Below are 18,868 nucleotides of genomic sequence, written 5' to 3' on the forward strand. Positions count from 1 at the left end.
GCGCCCTCTTTGACTGTTTTTATGGACGCTGTCTAACTATTTCCTTCTCTAGCCACCCCAGCATAACAAACACAACTCATTTTGTGCTTCAAATTTGGTTGCCAGGTTCCTTTAGGACACTGGTATCAAAGTCAAGGCCCGGGGGCCTAATCTGGCCTACCAAATCATTTTATTCGGCCCGCGAGAGCAAGTCAAACTTGTGAAATTTCATGATGCTTGCTGAAGTCTGAACGAGAATTTCAAATTGTCCCATGTAAACTACAATAACAGTCATATTTTTTATTTTAAAATTGAAAACGAGTTATTCATTCATTTATTGTGCTTTCTATATGTAATATGTGGAGGGGATTAAACATTTTAAAGCCTTCCCCAAATTAATAACCGCCCTTGAGAGGAAAGCGTAACTACAATGTGGCCCGCAGCAAAAAAAGGAGTTTGACACCCGTGCTACAAGAAGAAACCCTGAGAAAACAACTTAAAATGGCTGTTTCTTACCAAAATGGTCCCAAAAAAATTCAGCCAGTGCTTGTTAAGCCTTTTTTGGAGGGTCTATTAACTCATTCACTGCCAGACATGTGCAAAAATGTGTGTCCACTCCAGTGCCAGGGTTTTTGTCATTGTCACTTGAATTCCAGGACCCACAAAATATTGAGTTTTAGGACTACATAAACATTCAAAGCAGCATAAGAAACCATAGACTCTCTTCTTTCATCAGAGAAAAAGAGTTAATTCCTAAATTGTATGGGTCTGGAGTTATATGAGCTTGAAATGAGGACGGGTGTCTTAAATACAATGCAATACATACGTATTGGTTTATATAGCGCTTTAACAAGAGTTGAACCTGGAACAAAGAGCTAACATGGAAAAAAAGGGGAATGCTGCCGCCTTGTGAAAGTGAAAAAACATTGTCAGAGGTCTGGCCAGCACTTTATCGGTATCCAAGCAATGAAAAACACAACCAAACTATTTCGGGAATGGCATATCAGAATCAGAAAGCCTTTAATAGTCCCACAATGGGTAAATTTGCAATATTTTCAATTCTCGAATACATTTGTGAATGGCAGTGAATGAGTTAATGACTGAAAAGCTCAGAAAATATCTCTTTGCCTCACAACCAATTGTTGAATATATGACACTGTCAAAACAATTGAAAATGAACGATGACATGTTACAATAGTCTGCTACACGTATTTCGACCCAAAATTGCAGTTCGTGCAGTCTAATGTCACCAGTACGTATATTATTACTGTATTTTCCGGTGTATAAGAAGCTATATTGAAGCTATATTTGGTCCTACTTCATTGTACTATTACTCCTCACCTTTATGATCTCTTTTATGGTCCTTTTCAAGTGCTAACTAGCATCACTTGCGTGTTTTGACATAGCAATCGGTAATGTGGCAATTAAATTGGAGAAACAATTTACATGGTTGACGCCAGTGTCCAACAATGGCGCCACCTATGTCTCAACACGAGTAAAAACACTTTAAAATAATATACAGTGAGACCTCAACTTACGAAATTAATTGGTTCCCAGACAGTGTGTAAAATGAAAAGTGTGTATCTCAAAAAAAAAAATCCTATAGGAAACCATTAAAATGGGAATAATCTGTTCCCAGGTTTCCATAAAATATACTTTTCAACTAAATAAGCCTTAAAACTACACACAACATACCTTATTCTATGTATAATAAATGTGCTATTGTATTGTAATGAAAGAAATACACTGCATTGTATCATAAAGTCACTTTATTTACATTTGTGATGGTCATTTATGGCTTGATGGAATGGCGTCGAAGGTCAAAGGGAATTACTGTTTGGAAAGAGAGGCGCATTACATGACGACTGTAATTAAAGAAATAAACTGTGCTGTAAAATAATTATTATAAAGGTTTAATTTTAATATTTTAAATATTATATGGTTTAATTTTCATAAATTTGACGTTTGTAAGACAAAAAGTTTGTAATTTGAGGTCTCACTGTAGTTATTTATTTTTGCTAAAATCTGAATGCATGCAAAAAGGAAAATACCCTCTTCTTCCCCCTCTCTTTTCTTGTGTTCCATTCCTTTTGTTTTCACCTCATTTCAATAATCTGAACTTTCCACACAGCATGAGCGTGAGTGAGGAGCACCTTCCGGTGAAGGTAGTCGCCACCCGCGATGTTTGACGTCATGCAAATCAATATCCATGTTTGTTGGATTCCGCAGGGGTGTCATTCATCCGGTGGCGTCCACCAAAGGGCGCTCAACTTCGTTGCTGCAATGCGTCCATGTGGCTGAGGGACACAGTAAGGCCGTCCTCTGCGTTGACTCCACAGACGATTTGCTCTTCACCGGATCCAAGGGTATGATTTAACCGACGGACTCATCTGCCCCCTTGCCCCCCCCCCTAACCATCTTTTTTGTTTTGAATTGTCAAAATGAGCAAGTATTGAGCCCTGAAATTAACTCAGGATCTGCTTCAAATCCTGCTCCATTTATTTATGTATTTATTTATTTGTTTGTTTATTTATTTATTCTTTCATTCATTATTTATTTATTATATCCATCCATTTATTCATTCACTTGGTTATTTAGTTATTTAATTATATAAATACTGGTTTATTTGTTTATTTACCCATTTATTTATTTATTTATTTATTTATTTATCCAATCATTTATTTACTTGATTATTTAATTATTTAATTATATAAATACTGTTTTAATTATTTGTTTATTTATCCATTTATTTATTTATCCAATCATTTATTTACTTGGTTATTTGGTTGTTTAATTATTTAAATACTGGTTTATTTATTTGTTTATTTATCCATTTATTTATTTATCCAGCCATTTATTTACTTGGTTATTATTTAATTATTTAAATACTTGTTTATTTCTTTGTTTATTTATCCATTTATTTATTTGGTTATTTTGTTATTTAATTATTTAAATACTGGTGTATTTGTTTCTTTATCCATGTATTTTTTTTATCCATTTATTAATTCACTTGGTTATTAAGTTATTTAATTATATAAATACTGGTTTAATTATTTGTTTATTTATCCATTTATTTATTTATCCAATCATGTATTTACTTCGTTATTTAGTTATTTAATTATTTAAATATGGTTTATTTATTTGTTTATTTATCCATTTATTTATTTATCCAGCCATTTATTTACTTGGTTATTATTTAATTATTTAAATACTTGTTTATTTCTTTGTTTATTTATCCATTTTTTTATCCATCCATTTATTTACTTGGTTATTTAGTTATTTAATTATTTAAATACTGGTTTATTTATTTGTTTCTTTATCCATTTATTTTTTGATCCATCCATTTATTTACTTGGTTATTTAGTTATTTAATTATTTAAATACTGGTTTATTTGTTTATTTTTCCATTTATTTTTTGCTCCATCCATTTATTTACTTGGTTATTTTTTAGTATTTAAATACTGGTTTATTTATTTGTTTATTTATACATTTATTTTTTTATCCATCCATTTATTTACTTGGTTATTTATTTATTTAATTAATGAGGGGTTTATTTATTTATTCATTTATTCATTTATTTATTTGTGTCAGTTCAGTTATTTGCTCCGTTATTTATTTAATTACTGGTTTATTTATTTGTTTGTGTATTTATTGATTTATGTGGTTATTTAGTTATTTAATTAATGGTTTAATTTATTTCTATATTTATCTGTTTAGTTTATTTTATATGTCCAATTTCATTACATTGAAAAAAATTGCCACATTAGTATGAGCTCAACAATTTGCCTAAAATTACCCACTATTAACCAAAAAAAAGCAATTTTTAATTATTATTAATATTTTTTTTTCCACCGCCAACCATCTCGAGGGTGAAACTGAGTATGAAATAGTTGTTTCGCATTCAGCTGTACACTGACTCTATTTCCCTTCTTTTGCTTCAGACCGCAGTTGCAAGGTGTGGAATCTGGTGACGGGTCAGGAAATTATGTCCTTGGCCGGACACCCCAACAACGTGGTGTCGGTGCGCTATAGCTCCAGCCTGGTGTTCTCCGTCTCCACTTCCTACATCAAAGTTTGGGATATCCGCGACTCGGCCAAGTGCATTCGAACGCTCTCGTGAGTGAACGGTTAGGGAGACGACGGGGTCTACACAATCTTATGTCCAGTGAGACCTCAACTTACAAACACCTTAATGTACAAACTTTTCGTCTTACAAACGTCAAATTTCTGAAAATTAAACCTTATAATAAGCACTATTTTCATAATACACACCCACCACGGATGGCGGAGTAATCTTCGGCGGAAGCACACGACCGAACAGCACCAGAGGTTAGTAGTCCTTATGGAAGGTGACTCTCCTTTCATAAGCCATCAACGACCATCAAAAAGGTAAATAAAACTTTATTTTACAGCACAGTTTATTTCTTTAATTACAGTCGTCATGTAATGCGCCTCTCTTTCCAAACAGCAATTCCCTTTGACCTTCGACCTCCAACGCCATTCCATCACGCCATAAATGACCATCACAAATGTAAATAAAGTGACTTTATGATACAATTCAGTGTATTTCTTTCATTACATTACAGTAGCACATATGTTATACATATAATAAGGTGTGTTGTGTGTAGTTTTAAGGCTTATTTAGTCGAAAAGTATATTTTATGGAAACCCGGGAACGGATTATTCCCATTTTAATGGTTTCCTATGGGAATTTTTTTTTTAGATACACACTTTTCGCCTTACACACTCTGTCTGGGAACCAATTAAGTTCGTAAGTTGAGGTCTTACTGTACTTCCATGTTGATGTTCTGAGGGTCTTATCGTCTCAACCGTCTCCACCTTATATTGCGGCTTATTCCGCAATGAGTGTTTCAATTAGACTAAACATTAATTTTCTCTGCAGCTCCTCCGGTCAGGTTAACGTCGGCGACGCCTGTGCATCCAACGCCAGCCGGACCGTCACCATCCCAGCGGGTGAGAACCTGATCAACCAGATAGCACTGAACCCCAATGGGACGGTCCTATACGCCGCGGCGGGAAACTCAGTTCGAGTATGGGATCTCCGAAGGTGAGCCACTTGGATTTTATCATGTATTTATATCACTACATGAAATAAAAAAATCACTATCTATTATTTCTCTAGGTTTGCATCCACTGGGAAACTCATCGGCCACCAGGGACCTGTTATGTGTTTGACTGTGGACCATTCGGGGAACAACCAGGACGTGGTGATCACTGGCTCCAAAGACCACTATGTCAAGGTGTGTTCTTCCACGAGACTAGAGATGTTTGGCAAAAATGCTATTTTAAATACGGACAAAATATGTGGTCTTCATGTATAATATTTTCAGAATACATTTTGTAATGTATGAAAGAGCTGCAATACCAACGGACTTGAAGTAAACAGCAAAATCTGCATTTTTTTTACTACAAAGTTTCGCCTTGCATTAAAAAGTAGAATTCAAGAACTTAATTTGCCCCCCGCCCCTAAAATTAATTCATTTAAAAGTAAATTATGATTAAAGTACTGTTTTTCTTGAACTTTTTGTGTATTTATACCTTGCAACTAGTCCGGTTTTGCTGTAATGAGTACGGTTATAATGATCCCATTCCAGGTTACGGTTTATTAATGAAAATTATGGTTTCCAATAAAAACAATAAATCAAAAATCGTCAAAATACTAAATACTCAACGTTCTGGCTATGTAGCTATCTATTAGCTATCTAGATAGCTGTTAGCTAGCAAGCTAGCTATTTGAGTCAGGAAACATATTAGCTATGTATCTAGCTAGCTATTTGCTAGCTAGCTAGCTTTCTATCTATATAAGTCAAAAATTATCAAAATACAGTAAAGTCTAGTTATATCGATATCGGTTATATCGATAGTACTGCTTATTACGATACTATTTCTATGAACCCAAGGAGAAAATTTACATGGCGCAGGATCGGATATATCGATAGTCCGGTTATATCGATATTTTTTCCGATTCCCGAGAATATCGATATAACGAGACTTTACTGTAGTAAACATCAACATTCTGTCTAGCTAGCTATCTATTAACTAGCTAGTTAGCTATTTGAGTCAGGAAACATTGGCTATCTATCTAGCTAGCTATCTATTCGCTACCTAGCTAGCTTTCTATCTATTTTGAGTTATTCCGGGTTGAGTGAACCTATCTTGTGTCTGTAAAGTGACCTTGAGAGTTTTGAAAGGTGCTTATAAATGAAATGTATTATTATTATTATTATTATTATTATTATTATTATTATTCATTCAAAACATGAGCTCAGCTCGCTATGTATCGTATCTTCAAATTTAGATGAACAATGAATAAAATGGTATCGTCACATCAAATCACATCCATCCCTCACTGTGGAAATTTATCAAATCAATGTGTGTGCAGCTCTTTGACGTGAATGAAGGAACCTTGGGAAGCATCAGCCCGATGCACAATTTCGAACCCCCCCACTATGACGGGATCGAGTCTCTGGTAATCCAGGGCGACTTCTTCTTTAGCGGCTCCCGCGACAACGGCATCAAGAAATGGGACCTAGACCGCAAAGACTTGCTGCAGGTGCTGCTCGCATATTGGCATGTGATTGATTGTATGACCCATCAGAACACGGCGTGTGAATGTTCGAAATGTACGTGGGCGTGTTTGTGTTCCGAGAGGTACGCCCCCAGATATCATATCAAGACTCATCTCGTGTCAAATCGATCTGTCCAGGTTTTCGTTCCTCCATTCTTTTTCTACTTTACTTGATCCATTTTTTGTCACCCCTCCTCATAATCAGTTTCTCTCAACTTCCAACTAGCAAATCCCAAACGCCCACCGCGACTGGATCTGCGCCCTGGGGTTGGTCCCCGGTTCTCCAGCTCTCCTGAGTGGCTGTCGAGGAGGCGTACTGAAACTCTGGCACACGGACACTCTCACTGTACTGGGTGAGCTCAAGGGTCACGACAGCCCCATCAACGGCATCTCCACGAACGCCAGCCACTTGTTCACCGCCTCTGAGTGAGTTTACATACTCTTTGTCTTTTCTGTAATACCGTACAATAGCTATCTGTACACATTTATTTAGCTATCTATTAGCTGTCTATTAGCTAGCTAGCTTTCTATCTGAGTTACATCCGGGTTGAGTATAGGCCTAGCTAGCTATATGTTAACTATCTATTAGCTAACTATCTTTCTGTCCGAGTTACTTAGCTATTTATTAGCTGTCTATTCGCGAGCTAGCTTTCTATCTGAGTTACTTCCGCGTTGCGTGAAGGCCTAGCTAGCTATCTGTTAGCTGTCTATTAGCTAGCTAGCTTTCTATCTGAGTTACATCCGGGTTGAATGAAGGCCTAGCTAGCTATCTGTTAACTATCTATTAGCTAACTATCTTTCTGTCCGAGTTACTTAGCTATTTATTAGCCGTCAATTCACGAGCTAGCTTTCTATCCAAGTTACATCCGGGTTGAGTGAAGGCCTAGCTAGCTATCTGTTAACTATCTATTAGCTAACTATCTTTCTGTCCGAGTTACTTAGCTATTTATTAGCTGTCTATTCGCGAGCTAGCTTTCTATCTGAGTTACTTCCGGGTTGAGTGAAGGCCTAGCTAGCTATCTGTTAGCTGTCTATTAGCTAGCTAGCTTTCTATCTGAGTTACATCCGGGTTGAGTGAAGGCCTAGCTAGCTATCTGTTAACTATCTATTAGCTAGCTAGCTTTCTATCTGAGTTACATCCGGGTTGAATGAAGGCCTAGCTAGCTATCTGTTAACTATCTATTAGCTAACTATCTTTCTGTCCGAGTTACTTAGCTATTTATTAGCCGTCTATTCACGAGCTAGCTTTCTATCTGAGTTACATCCGGGTTGAGTGAAGGCCTAGCTAGCTATCTGTTAACTATCTATTAGCTAACTATCTTTCTGTCCGAGTTACTTAGCTATTTATTAGCTGTCTATTCGCGAGCTAGCTTTCTATCTGAGTTACTTCCGCATTGCGTGAAGGCCTAGCTAGCTATCTGTTAGCTGTCTATTAGCTAGCTAGCTTTCTATCTGAGTTACATCCGGGTTGAATGAAGGCCTAGCTAGCTATCTGTTAACTATCTATTAGCTAACTATCTTTCTGTCCGAGTTACTTAGCTATTTATTAGCCGTCAATTCACGAGCTAGCTTTCTATCCAAGTTACATCCGGGTTGAGTGAAGGCCTAGCTAGCTATCTGTTAACTATCTATTAGCTAACTATCTTTCTGTCCGAGTTACTTAGCTATTTATTAGCTGTCTATTCGCGAGCTAGCTTTCTATCTGAGTTACTTCCGGGTTGAGTGAAGGCCTAGCTAGCTATCTGTTAGCTGTCTATTAGCTAGCTAGCTTTCTATCTGAGTTACATCCGGGTTGAGTGAAGGCCTAGCTAGCTATCTGTTAACTATCTATTAGCTAACTATCTTTCTGCTCAGCCACAGAAATCTTATCCTGTGACTGCAAAGTGACCTTGAGAGTTTTAAAAGGTGCTTATAAATGAAATTTATTATTATTATTATTATTATTATTATTATTATTATTATTGTTATTAATAGATATGATAAAATAGAATGGAATAATAACAATACTAATACATTTCATTTAGAAACGCCTTTCAAAACTTTGAAGGACACTACTGTCACAGGATATTTTTTCTGCAGGTGAGCAGCGGCAGCCACATGCACCAGTGTTCACTCAACCCGGAAGTAACAAAGTAAAAAAAATATCGCGCTTTAACAACAGCTGAAGCTGCAACAAAGCGCTAACATTGAAAAAAGGGAAATCCTGCCCCCTTGTGGAAGGGAAAAAAAACATTGCCAGACATCTGGCCAGCGCTTAATCAGCACCCCCTCAAGAAAAAAAACAAAACCTGAGCAAATTTGGGGATGGCACTCTGTCATATTTTCAATTCAAATAAATTCTGGAATGGCAGTGAATGAGTTAATATTTCAAACGAAACCTCAAATCTGATCTGATTCTGCTTATTTTTTGCCTCTCAGCGACCGGACAGTGAAGATCTGGCGCACACGCAGCGGCGGACTGGATGGCCCTTTCGAGGCGGTCGACAATGCGGCGGACGAAGGTGGCGAGTAATCATTGGCAGCACCTTCTGATGGACAATTTTTGTTATGATGTGCACTTTGACCCCCCTGATGTTTCTCTTGAACCCCTAACACACACATACGACCACTAAGTAATACGCACCGTTGCTTTAAGTACGTTTTCCGGACATTAGCTATTATTAGCTGCCGTCGGGTTGCTAGCCGGTCTAAACAACCCGGCGCTGCACTTCCTGTTGCTGGATGTCCTCAAGTCACCCCAAATATCTTCATGTGTCTGCCCCCCCCCCCCAAAATGACATACATACACGGTATTTTTATTCATGAAGTATTCCAACTGTGACAATTTATGATGGACGTGTCTTATTTATGTAATTAACATACACTGGACTTGATTGTGGGGTACACAGTTCTTCTATTCTTGGTACGTAAGTCTTATACGTAAATTTGAGTAAAATTATAGTGCCGAATTAACAATAATTTGGTAAACGAAATTAAAAAGGTCAATTGATGAAGATTGCATTGGTAAATTAACTTGAAGTCAAGTCAGGAAACATATTAGCTAGCTATCGGTTAGCTATCTAGCTAGCCATCTATTAGCTATCTAGCTAGCTATCTATTCATTATCTAGCTAGTTATCTATTAGCTATCTAGCTAGCTAGCTATTAGCTATCTATCCATTAGCTAGCTAGCTATTAGCTATCGAGATAGTTAGCTATCTATTTGAGTCAGGAAACATATAAGCTGGCTAGCTATCTGTTAGCTAGTTAGATAATAGCTATCTAACTAGCGAGCTATGATCTAGCTATCAATTCACCAGCTAACTAGCTATCTATTAGCTAGAGAGCTATCTATTAGCAACAGAGCTATCTATTAGCTAGAGAATTATCTATTAGCTAGCGAGCTGTCTATTAGCTAGAGAGATATCTATTAGCTAGCAAGATAGCTAATAGCTATCTAGATCTATTTGAGTCAGGAAACATAAGATAGCTAGCTATCTATTAGCTAGCTATTTAGCTTTTTGTTAGCTTTTAGATAGCTAGCTTTTAGATATCTAGATAGCTATTTAGCTATTTGAGTCAGGAAACAAGCTAGCTAGCTATCTATTAGCTATCTATTATTTTTAGCTAGTAGCTAGCTAGCTTTCTATCTATTTTCGAGCTCCGCCACAGAAACACTTATCCTGTGACTGTAAAGTGACCTTGAGAGATTTGAAAGGCACTTATAAATGAAATGTATTAATATGCCATATTAATATTAATATTAATATTAATATTACTATAAATGACCCCCATCAACATTATATAAACCGTACTCCTTATAGGCTCCATATTTTGACGTGGTCAGTACTCCCAAACACACGTGGTCCTACCCAGTACTTTTACGTCTCACGATACTTTAATGTATGTTGCCAAATCTATCGATGTCGATCACTCCACAAATATTGCCACACGGTCACCACGTGTAGTTTGCTCATTCTGATATGACACAAGCCATTTCTTGTCCCGAAATGTTCGTAATATGGCCCGAGGCTTCACTCCATGTTGATATTGTCCGTTTTCGCTCGCACATGTTGACGCAGTCGACTGTCACTGCATATACGTTAAAGGACAACCGACATCACTTTTTCGTGGCGTCACCCCAAGACGTCTTGCCTTGCTGGAGAATCAAAACAATGGCTTCAGATTCGGAGAATATGCTTTTTTGTTACTCATCCAGTTATGAATATGATTGTAATAGTTCTGAAGAGGAAAGCATACATTTTTGCAATCGATTAAAGAATTTAATCCGTGCCATTTTGAGGCATTAGGGGGGGGGAATGTAGCACTAAAAAAGAGGCAGAAAATGGTGACAAAGCTCCGTGTAAGGAATTAATCAGCCCGTTTCCACAGGCTGATTAATTCCGTACACGGAGCTTTGTCGCCCTCTTCTGCCTCTTTTTGGTGCAACACAAAGTTTTCAGACCAAACAAGTACAGCAAAATGCATTGACGTGATGGAAGGACTGCGACAATGTATCTTTTTTTCGGTCAGGGGCGTTCCTTCAGTGACGTAGGGTGAGGACTTGTCACCAACTCGAAAACAAGACTTCCGGAATATTCAGCGCGAGTCTTAAAATGTAAAATATAGCTATATGCGGTGGAATCTTTGTAAAATACGCTCAGTAGAAGTCATTTTAAGCCATTTTACAAATTATGGACACAACTTGTCCGGAGACGTCGGTTGTCCTTTAAGTGCGTTGTATGGATGTGTTGTTGCATTATGCGCTCTAGCTACATGTTGACGCGCTCATTAGAAATACCCAGCAGGGCTCCGTGCTCATTATATCTACCGTAGACGCCAAGCTAAACTTACTTGCCGTGTATAAATATGGTCTGCACTCACTTGAGGCGCATTTGACCACATGCTCGCGCTTATGTTGTCGCCTTACTCACCTTTAACAGAGGGCTTCTTGTCGCACATGGCGGGTGACGACCACTCGAGTGTGTAGCTAAGCGTTGTCGATGTCATTTTACACCACATTTGTAGAGGCGATTTCGTGAATGTTTTGGCGACGATGATGACGCCAATGTTTTATTTTTTGGGGACCACCGATTGGAAGCCATCCTCATTCATTCACATTTAGATTCTTATTGTGGTGAAAGTGCATTTCGGTCCCATTTTGACATAATTCCCGGACCTTCCTTCTCCTTTTAGAATTTTAGAAGCCACCTACAAAATGGCCGCCTCTGTAGCTATTCTAATGTCAGATGATGACCGGTGAGAATAAACACCATCTGTCAAAAAACAAAACACATCCTTGGTAGTTGTATTTATTTTTTACACAGAATACCGTTAACCCCAATATGTATGTACAGTGATACCTCATCTCACAAACGTTTTAGCTCACGAACTTTTCACCTTATTAACATTAAATTCACAATAATATAATCTTGGCATCCAAACTACTTTTCGGCGGGGGAACCAAGCCACTGAGCGTGGCTGGCGGACTAGTTTTCCACACCCACTTTCATTGAGTGCAGACATAGTTTGTTATCGAGTGGAGTACTTTTGCTATTATGGGACCAAAAAAAGACCCCACCACAGGCTAGTGTTAAACCAAAGAGGACACACAAAGGTAAATGTAAATAAAATGACTTTATTGTACAGTAGAGTTTATTTATTTAATTACAATACAATAGCACATTTATTATACATGAAATAAAATATATTTTGTGTAGATTAAGGCTTATTTAGTAGAAAATTATGTTTTATATCGACCTGGGAACGGATTAGTCTCATTTTTAATGGTTTCTTATGGGAAATAAATGTTTGGCAGACAAACTTTTCGCCTTACACACACTTTCTGGGAACCAATGAAGTGATTGACTCTGATTTTAGAGTCAGAATTCTGAAAATAAAAGCAGATTTTTTACTTTTAATCAGAGTTCTGGCTTTAAAGTTAGAATTCTGAGGTTAATGTCGAGATTAAAGTCAGAAGTCTGAGATTAAAATCAGAATTCTGAGAATAAAATCAGATTTCTCTCTTTAAAGACAGTTTTGACTTTATAGTCAGAATGTTAAGAATGAAGTCAGAATTCTCACTTTGAAGTCAGAATTCTGACTTTAATCTCAGAATTCTGACTTTAAAGTCAATATGTATATTTTTTTTAAGTCACGATTCTCACTTTAGAGTCAGAATATTGACTTTAATCTCAGAATTCTGACTTTAAAGAATTCTGACAACATCAAAATTCTGACTTTGAAATCAGAATTATGACATTAAAGTGAGAATCTACCATAAAATATCCCTGCTTTCCATAGGACACACTTTCCATAACCAGGGACTTTGGTCAATGGCGCTTTTAATTAAGTCTGTGAAATAATTACCACATACAACCACCAGATGGCAGCAGCGGCAAGACAAACAACATCAAAACCTTGAAAATGTCACTAAAACACATACTGTACAAATGTTCGCCTAAATTGACGGTGGTATTCACTTCCTGCATGTAAATTAATGCGGTCTTCTTTTCCCACTCGTGTTTTTTTTTTCACAGGCACTGACATGATCTTAAAATCCACGTCAACGGATATGCAAGTCACCATATGATACTGGGTCTGTATATCTTTTATGGCCCATGAATGGTAGCCATTATCTGTACATATTACATGTATCCTGACATGACACCTGCTCACCACATCTGCGTTGACTATAATAAGTCTACACACCCCTAATTTAAATGCTAGTTTTTTTATGATTTTATATATATATATAGTATGGGAAGGTTATATAAAGACAATAATAAGAAAGCCTGTAATAGTCCCACAATGGGGAAATTCAACAGCCTGAGTTGATTCTCATTTATTTTATTTAATGAACCAGGAAAAGGCTCCTAATGCATCTAAATGCTTTTTGGATTTAATCAGAGGCACTGTACATAATAGAAGTTGTTTACTGACTCACATTTTGATATACAGTGATACCTTGGCTTACAAACTTAATTGGTTCCCAGACAGAGTGTGTAAGGCGAAAACTGTGTATCCCAAAACTTTATTTCCCATAGGAAACCATTAAAATGAGAATAATCCATTCCCAGGTCCCCATAAAACATAATTTTCTACTTTATAATTTTCTAAGCCTTAAAACTACACAAAATATACATTTTTAATAAATGTGCTATGGTATTATAATTAAAGAAATAAACTACTATATAATAAAGTAGTTTTATTTATCTTTGTGACAGTCGTTGATGGCTTGATGGAATGGAGTGGCCGGTTTCATCAGCATTAAACACTTGATGAGGAACATAACTTGCGTGTTGCGGTGCCAGACATAAAATAAAAAAATTAAAACGTCGCGGTCGTAAGTACCGGTGGTCATAACTTGCACTGGTCGTAACTCGGATGTTACCTACATATACGGATTTGGAAAAGATCTGTTTCAAAATGATGTTTCCTAAAAGCTTAAACAGACAATGTACTCAGCACTGCTATCAGACGTGTTTGTACCACTTCCTTGCACTGTACCAAATGTCACATTTTTGCTTATTTAATAATAATAATAATAATAATAATACATTTTATTTCTAAGCGCCTTTCAAAACTCTCAAGGACACTTTACATTCAAGTTCGCCAGCGTTCACTCATTAAACCCGGAAATAACACACACACACAAACACCCATTTTTACTATGTGGTCCTACCACATAGTAAAAATGGCAAAAAGTGTGTATCCCAAAAATTAATTTCCCATAGGAAACCATTAAAATGAGAATAATCCATTCCCACGTCCCCATAAAAAATAATTTTCATCAGCATTAAACACTTGATGAGGAACATAACCTTCTTCTTTCACCATCTTGAGGACTGATCCCTTTGTAGGTACTTTCTCTGTGATAATTTTATCTAGTTCATCATCAATTGTATTCTGTTTAGCTGGGTTGATAGCTTTTTGCATCAAGTGCGCAGATGGCTTGTACGGGTTGTCTGTGGAGCCTGATTCATGGGATATTTTAACCTTGCAGTCTACACTCTGCCTTCGAACTATCAAAGTTGAAGCTCTCTCACTTGCATTGTTCTTCGACTCATTGGTTCTTGACCAATCACGTGGCTTTAACTGCAGACTGGGGGCGGGGAATAGAGGACAAAAAAAGTCTGCATCCATTTTGTTTTTGGAGAACGGCTTCACTCTCTCTCTATCTGTAACCCCACCTCCCTCACTGCTGCGTTCTTGACCAATCATGTGGCTTTAACCGAAGACTCTGGGCGGGGAATAGAGGACAAAAACAGTCGGCTGCCATTTTGTTTCTTCGAAGAACGAGCTCATTCGCGAACGACACATCACTCATTTAGGCAGCTCCGTGTGTATCCCGAAAAAAGTTCGTATGCCAAGGTAAAATTATCACAAATTTAACGTTTGTAAACTGAAAAGTTTGTGGTTTTATTTGAACATACATTACCACCATCCCTGCTCAGCATCTCCAAGTATCATTGCAAACTTTTCGGTCCAACTTGCTGTGTTGTTTCCTCAGAGCCTCCCGGGTAGCGGCACGGTGATGCTTATTAAAGTGTGGGCGCCCATTCATCCTCATTTAAAACAACAACAACAGCAGCAGCACACCAGCCTTTTTTTTATTTTGTTTTGCAGCATGTGGGCAGAGATGCTGACTCTGCTGCAACTTTTCATCAGGAACCCCCTTTCAACGCCGGGGGGAGACGGGGATTCTTATGAAAAACCTTCCCCTCTTTTGTTCTGTATGCTATGCTAACACAAGACCGCTTGATTGATCTTGGTGAAAATGTGTTTCTTTCTTTCTTTCTTTCTTTCTTTCTTTCTTTCTTTCTTTCTTTCTTTCTTTCTTTCTTTCTTTCTTTCTTTCTTTCTTTCTTTCTTTCTTTAACTAGTTAGTTAGTTCGTTAGTTCTTTATTTATTCATCTATTTATTGATTTATTTATTTACTTGTGTTTTGTTTGCTAAAATAACCACTCCTGCAATAATGTACCGTATTTTCCGGTGTATAAGGCGCACCCAAAAGCCTTGATTTTGTTCAAAAGATTACCCTGCGCCTTATACGTAGGTGCGCCTTATATAATAATTATACTACTAATAATAATAATACCAAATAGCTAATAGATAGCCAGCCAGCTAGCATGCTAATAGATAGCCAGCCAGCGAGCTAATAGATAGCTAGCCAGCTAATAGATAGCTAATGTAAAGTGTCCTTGAGAGTTTTGAAAGGCACTTATAAATGAAATTTATTATTCTTATTTTATATATATATATATATATATATATATATATATATATATATATATATATATATATATATATATATATATATATACAGTAAAGTCTCGTTATATCGATATTCAAGGGAGTCCGAAAATATATAACCGGGACTATCGATATATCCGACCCTGTTTGCATGTAATTTTCTCCGTGCGTGCATAGAAATAGTATCGATATAACCGGGACTATCGATATATCCGATATTGATATAACGAGACTTTACTGTATATATATATATATATATATATATATAGCTAACCAGCCAGCTAGCTAATAGATAGCTAGCCAGCCGGATAAATGAGGAGTGATATTGAGCCACAACGAGTCTAGCAACTACTGCCAGCAACCATAGCAAACTAGCTATCTAGCTAGCTGTTAGCTATCTATTAGCTAGCTAGCTCACTTTCTATCGATTTGAGTTACTTCCGGCGTCATCTTGTGCATTTTCTGGGACACAACATTGCTGTCATTTACGGCTCGAATTGATATGGGAGGACTCCTTTAATCGATTGCAAACATTTATGCTTTCCTCTTCAGAACTATTTGAATCATTTTCATAACTGGATGAGTAATATGAACGCATCTTCTCCGAATCTGAATTCAGTGATATCGATATAACCGGACTATTGATATATCCGATCCTGCGGCATGTAAATTTTTTCCTTGCGTTCATAGAAATAGTATCGTAATAAGCAGTACTATCGATATAACGAGACTTTACTGTATATGGAAAATATACCATATACACCATTCATTGGGGATGCGCCTTATACTCCGGTGCGCCTTATCCAACGGAAAATACTGTACATAAAAGCTTAAAGACAAACCAAATTGTCTCACATGTCGTATTAATACTCTGAATGAATATCAGGAAAAAACAATAGCTACGGTGGGAGTATTCTACTTTTGCTGAAATGTGACGTCCATGTTGACCAGCCCTGACAGATGTCCCGTGTTTTTCCTCTGCTTCCCGCTGAGGTTGCTAATTAGCTTTGTCATGCTCAGGCAGCCATCGAGGGAGGGAGAGAGAGGGAGAGGGGGAGGAGATACAGAGAGAGACACAGGGAAAGAGAGATTGAGAAAGATATGGAGAGAGACAAGGACGGAGAGAGACAGAAAGACACACAGAGAGACATAGAGAAAGATACAGAGAGAGACACAGAGTCAGAGAGAGACACAGAGTCAGAGAGAGAGAGACAGATAAAGACACTGAGAGACACACAGAGAGACGAAGAGACAGAGAGAGACAGAGAGGCACACAGAGAAAGATACAGAGAGACACAGAGAGAGACACAGAGTGAGACACAGGGAGAGACATAGAGTGAGAGACACAGTCAGAGACACACACAGAGAGACACACAGAGAGACAAAGAGAGACAGAGAAAGACACTGAGAGACACACAGAGAGAGACAAAGAGACACAGAGAGAGAGACACGCAGAGAGACACACCAAAAGACACACTGAGCGACAGAGAGAGAGACACAGAGAGACAAAGAGAGAGACACAGAGATAAAAAGAGAGACAGAGAGAGAGAGAGACAGAGAAAGACACTGAGAGACACACAGAGAGAGACACACCAAAAGACACACTGAGAGACAGAGAGAGACACAGAGAAAGACACTGAGAGATAAAGAGAGAGACCAAGTGAGACAGAGAAAGACACTGAGAGACACACAGAGAGAGACAGAGACACACCAAAAGACACACTGAGAGATAAAGAGAGAGACCAAGTGAGACAGAGAAAGACACAGAGAGACACACAAAGAAAGACACAGAGAGACACACACAGACACCCAGAGAGACACACACAGACAGAGAGAGACACAACGAGAAAGTTTCGCCCTCAAAACTAACTTTGACCACGATTGATGATGCACACGATTAGCACGTGACATCACTTCCTGTGTCTCCCGTAAGGATTAAAAAAAGTGTCGCGCAAAGGTGGTCCAGCTCGGCTGTGATTGGACAGTTGGTTTGCCTTTGGCGACCACCCTGACCACTCGGGGCATGCCCGCAGCAAAATGGCAAGCCGGCAACATGACATCCATGCTAACTTCTCTCATGGAATTCGTTTTCAGAGTAAAGGCCATTTTAGTTTGGGTCACAATTGGCTGATAGACAATCATTTTGGCTTCAAGTGTACCCAAAACAAAGATGGCGGCAATGCTTGCTCACTCTCTCTCGCTGTCCCGATGTGAGTGTCTCTCTCACATTCTATCTCTCTGTCTCTCTCTCTCTCTCTCTCTAAGTCTCTCTATTTTGGCTTTCTCTTTCTCACTCACTCACTCACTCACTCACTCACTCACTCACTCACTCACTCACTCACTCACTCACTCTCTCTCTCTTCCTCTCTCGATGCCACTGTCGGTCTCTCACATTCTCTCTCATTCTGTCTCATATTCTATCTCTCTTTATCTCTCACATTCTATCTCTCTCACATTCTCTGTCTTTCTATCTCTGTCTCTCAAATTCTCTCTCACGTTCTATCTCACTCTCACATTCTCTCTCTATCTTTCTCTCACTGTCTCTGTCTCTCTTTCTCCCCATTCTCTTTCTCTCTCGCTCTGTCTCTCTCTCTCTCTCTCTCTCTCTCTCTCTCTCTCTCTCTCTCTCTCTCTCTCTCAGTCTCTGTCTCTCTCTCAAATTCTCTCTCATATCTATCTCACTCACGTTCTCTCTCTCTCTGTCTCTCTCTCTCATTATATCTCTGTCTCTCTCACATTCTCTCACATTCTTTCTCTTCCTTTCTCTCTCTCTTTGTCACTCTCCCTGTCTCTGTGTGTGTGTGTCTCACATTCTCTCGCATTTTCTCTCACACATTCTTTCTTTCTCCCTCTTTCTCTTGCTCTCTCTATCTCCCTATGTCTCTATCCCACATTCTCTCTAGTTATCTCTCACATTCTCTCTTTCTCTCTCTCCCTCTCTCTTGCTCTCTCTCAGATCTATCTCTCTCTCACATTCTCTCTCTCTCTCTCTCTCTCTCTCTCTCTCTCTCTCTCTCTCTCTCTCTCTCTCTCTCTCTCTCTCTCTCTCACTATGTCTCTGTCTCT

At 38.0% G+C, this 18,868-nt stretch overlaps 1 protein-coding gene across 13 annotated transcripts in view; it reads left to right on the forward strand.

Moving 5' to 3' along the window:
* kif21a (kinesin family member 21A) overlaps window positions 1–10,682 on the forward strand; it is a 44,970-nt gene extending 34,288 nt beyond the window's left edge. For all 13 annotated transcript variants that reach the window (XM_088995887.1, XM_088995894.1, XM_088995888.1 and 10 more), the window contains 7 exons: window positions 2,209–2,345; window positions 3,921–4,095; window positions 4,883–5,047; window positions 5,123–5,240; window positions 6,383–6,553; window positions 6,795–6,994; window positions 8,987–10,682. In XM_088995887.1, the coding sequence (XP_088852013.1) occupies window positions 2,209–2,345; window positions 3,921–4,095; window positions 4,883–5,047; window positions 5,123–5,240; window positions 6,383–6,553; window positions 6,795–6,994; window positions 8,987–9,080 (1,060 nt within the window). In that variant the 3' untranslated portion in view covers window positions 9,081–10,682. The remainder of the gene's footprint in view (window positions 1–2,208; window positions 2,346–3,920; window positions 4,096–4,882; window positions 5,048–5,122; window positions 5,241–6,382; window positions 6,554–6,794; window positions 6,995–8,986) is intronic.
* The last annotated feature ends 8,186 nt before the right edge of the window (window positions 10,683–18,868 follow it).

This window comes from Hippocampus bargibanti, linkage group LG05, assembly GCF_051943395.1.
Source record: "Hippocampus bargibanti isolate YZ-2025 linkage group LG05, ASM5194339v1, whole genome shotgun sequence".
NCBI lineage: Eukaryota > Metazoa > Chordata > Actinopteri > Syngnathiformes > Syngnathidae > Hippocampus > Hippocampus bargibanti.